A 3,136-nucleotide genomic window follows, 5' to 3' on the forward strand; every position below is an offset into this window, starting at 1 on the left:
CCCCCCCACCGCACCAGACAGCACCAGCGGTCTCAGGGCAGGGGTCCCACACTGCCCCTCACGGGAGGGGCCCACAGGGGTGCCGACAAGGGGGAGCAGAGCAGCTGGGAAGCGCGCAGGGGGTCACAGGGTGGGGGCCCGAGCAGACCACTGGGCAGAACAGAGGTGAGAGCCCACCTGCCCTTCAAGGTCTGCCCAGGAGAGCGCCTGAGTGGACAGCGTGCACAGTCAGAACTCTGGGCTCCGAGGTAAACCGCCTTCCGGAGGCGGCTGGGGGCAGAGGACAGTCAGGGGAAACGCTGAGTCCGTCAGCTGAGATGAGCGTTTGCTGCTCGCGGAGAATTTATGGGTGAGCCGCTGCGACACCTGGGGATGCTTTTTGAAATCCTCCAGGAAACGGGCACAGGCAGTGTAGGCCCACCCAGTGTGGTTCACTGCTGGGGCCAGGCAGCGCGACGTGCAGCCACCACACTGTCGGGCTGGAAGTTTCCAGGAGGAAACCAACTGTAAGGTTAACCTTACTTTAAAGCGGTAAAAAAACAGGGAGCGGGGGCGCCGTGGTGAAGGAGGGCCTGGGCCCTCCCTGTAGGGCGGGGTCTGTTCCCCCAGGCCTAGAGCCCTCACAGTGAGAGGTCATGGACGCCGGCCGGGACGCACGAAGACGCATCAACAGCAGCACAGAGCGCTTCACACTTTATTTCACAGGCGCCCTGCACGGAAGCCCGGGGCCGGGGAGATGGGCCACGGCTCCCCCTGAGGGTGGGGGCTGGCGAGGCTGTGGCCCGGCCTCAGCACGCGAAGCCTCATCCCCAGGGGCTCACAGAGGAGGTTACTCAAGCCAGGTAACGCTTTATTAAATAAGGCAGGCTGCCCATGTCTTAAATGAAGATGAAAACCCGGGAGGACCCAGGCCCACCCGGACGCCCTGTGTCCTCCTGACCCCCAGCCCCCGGGCCCTCCCCAGGCTGAGGAGCCCCCACCCGCGGCAGCCGAGGGGGCTGCCCCCCAAGGCTCCCAGCTGGGGGGCCACGGAGACCCCACCAGGCCCGGGAGGCGGCTGGCTGGGCCTGGGAGGCGGGGTAGGACCCCGAGCCTCTAGGAGGCGGGCAGGGCGCGAGGTCAGCCGGGAGAAGCCCAGGGCCCCTCACCTGGGTTCTCGTGACTAGCCATCTGCTGGTCCTCGGAGTCCAGCGGCCCCGGAGACCAGGCCTCTTCCCGCAGCTCCATGTCTGGGCCCTGTCGGAGGGGAGACAAGGAGAGGGTTCAGAGGACGCCAGAGCGCACGCGGGGGCCCGAGCTGCACCCTCCGCCCCCCCAGCTGGACGGCCACAAGACAGATGCGGGCAGCGCTCAGCCCGAGCTGGGGACCCCAGCCGCCTTCCCAGGGCGACTGCCCCGAGTGGAGGGGTGGGGGCGTGGGGGCCACGGGGTTCCCAGGAAGCTGGTGGCCCGGGGACACGCCACCCCGAGACCCCCGGGCACAGCAGGCGCTGCTGACGGTGAGCGACGCCCAGGAACTGCCTGAGTAGCGTGGAGGCTCCAGGTCCGGAAGGCAGCCCACCGAACGCTGACACACGGGCCGCCAGACCCTTCCACCCCAGACCCCACAGGACAGACGGCCGGAGCCGAGCGGGTACCACCCCACAGTCCGGGTACAGGGCGGTCGGGCATGCCAACCAGGACGGCCGCCGTGAGAACAGCCTAGCAGGCCGACCACAGGGGCTCAGCCCACGCAGCCCCAGAATCCCGCTCTGAGGCCGCCTTCACAGCAGCGCTGCGCAGAGGCAGCGAGGGGAGCGGAGCAGGCCATGGAAGATCCGGCTGAGGCCAGGCTGCCAGGCCGGGGATTGGCGGAGCACCCACGTGTGGGCACGGGGCTTCTCTGAGTGATGAAATGTTCTGGGACGAGACGGTGGCAGTGGCTGCCGAATTCTGTGAGTAACACCCGGTGGACTGTCCCTTTCACGAGGGTGGCTTGTGTCCCAGTGAGTCCGTAAACAGACTAAGATGTGTGTGCAGGCCCTGACTCAAGCACCGTCCGTGTCAGAAACGAGTAAAAGAGAAACAGGAGCGGCAGCGCAGGAGGGGCCGCTCGGGGAGACTTCTGATCCACACCTATCTGCTGGGCGGCCACCTGTGGGGCCGGAACAACTGCGTCCAAGTCAAGCAAGCAGAGGCTTCCCGGCCAGCATCCACCTCCGCCCGCTTCCTGCACTGAGAAGGCGGGGGCCCTCCATCCTCCTCAGGGTGTCCACAGGCTCCAGGGGAAGGGACGCAGGACAGGGAGGTTTTGGGCAGCTTGCCCCGAGGCCAGAGGTCCCCACACCCCCAGACGGGGCAGCTCAGGGAGTGAGGGAGACACCACCTGATTCCCATGGCGGGCGGGGAGCGGGCCTCGAACTGCAGGACCCCCGCCCACACCCAGCTCCTGGTGCAAGGAGCTCCTCTGAACCCATGACTCCCCGAGAGGAGGAGGCAAGTCCCCCGCGATAGAGGGTCCCGCACCAGGAGGGAACAACGCCCCAGAGGGCGGGGAACCTGCAGACATGACCTTCCTTTGTCTCCCCCACCGCAGCCCAGGCTACCCCCCAGCACGCAGACCCCCGCTGGCGCCCCGCCCTGTCACTCGGGTTTTCCCGAGCTGGTGCTTAACAGAATCCATCTGGTCTCCTGCTGATCGCCTCAGTCAGTCCAGCTGGAAGCCCCAGGAGGGCAGAGGAGGGCAGGGTAAGGCCCCTCGACAGACTGGAACAGAGTGGGGGCGGGGGTGCACACACGATGATCCTCCTGGGAGCTGCCGTCCAACGAAGGGCGCTTTTCACTGGGTCTAAGTGGGATCGAGGTGTCCACACACACCCTCAGCGAGGCCGACCAGCGGCAGGTCAGAGTCTGAGACCCGGAGGCTAGGGCACAGGGTCGCCAAGATTCGGGGAAGCGCCCGCCACGCAGGGCGCCCTGGGAAACGCCTGGAGGAGCCCAAGGCAGAGCCCGCAGCGGAGGGGGCGGGGTCGGTCGGACGGAACTCGGAACCTGGCAGGAAGCCCCGACTGGGCCCCACAGGCGGCAGCTTCTCTGGCTGACTTCTGGGCCCACGGGCTCTCCACCTGGCGCACGGCACACCCGGGCCCCGGGGCAG

At 67.4% G+C, this 3,136-nt stretch overlaps 1 protein-coding gene across 1 annotated transcript in view; it reads right to left on the reverse strand.

Annotated features, from left to right (window-relative positions):
* The window catches only part of ZNF787 (zinc finger protein 787), a 14,742-nt gene that overhangs the window by 6,567 nt on the left and 5,039 nt on the right, over positions 1-3,136 (reverse strand). The window contains exon 2 of the mRNA XM_010832148.1: positions 1,149-1,236. Coding sequence (XP_010830450.1) covers positions 1,149-1,236 — 88 coding nt within the window. The remainder of the gene's footprint in view (positions 1-1,148; positions 1,237-3,136) is intronic.

This window comes from Bison bison, unplaced genomic scaffold, assembly GCF_000754665.1.
Source record: "Bison bison bison isolate TAMUID 2011002044 unplaced genomic scaffold, Bison_UMD1.0 scf7180017860427, whole genome shotgun sequence".
NCBI lineage: Eukaryota > Metazoa > Chordata > Mammalia > Artiodactyla > Bovidae > Bison > Bison bison.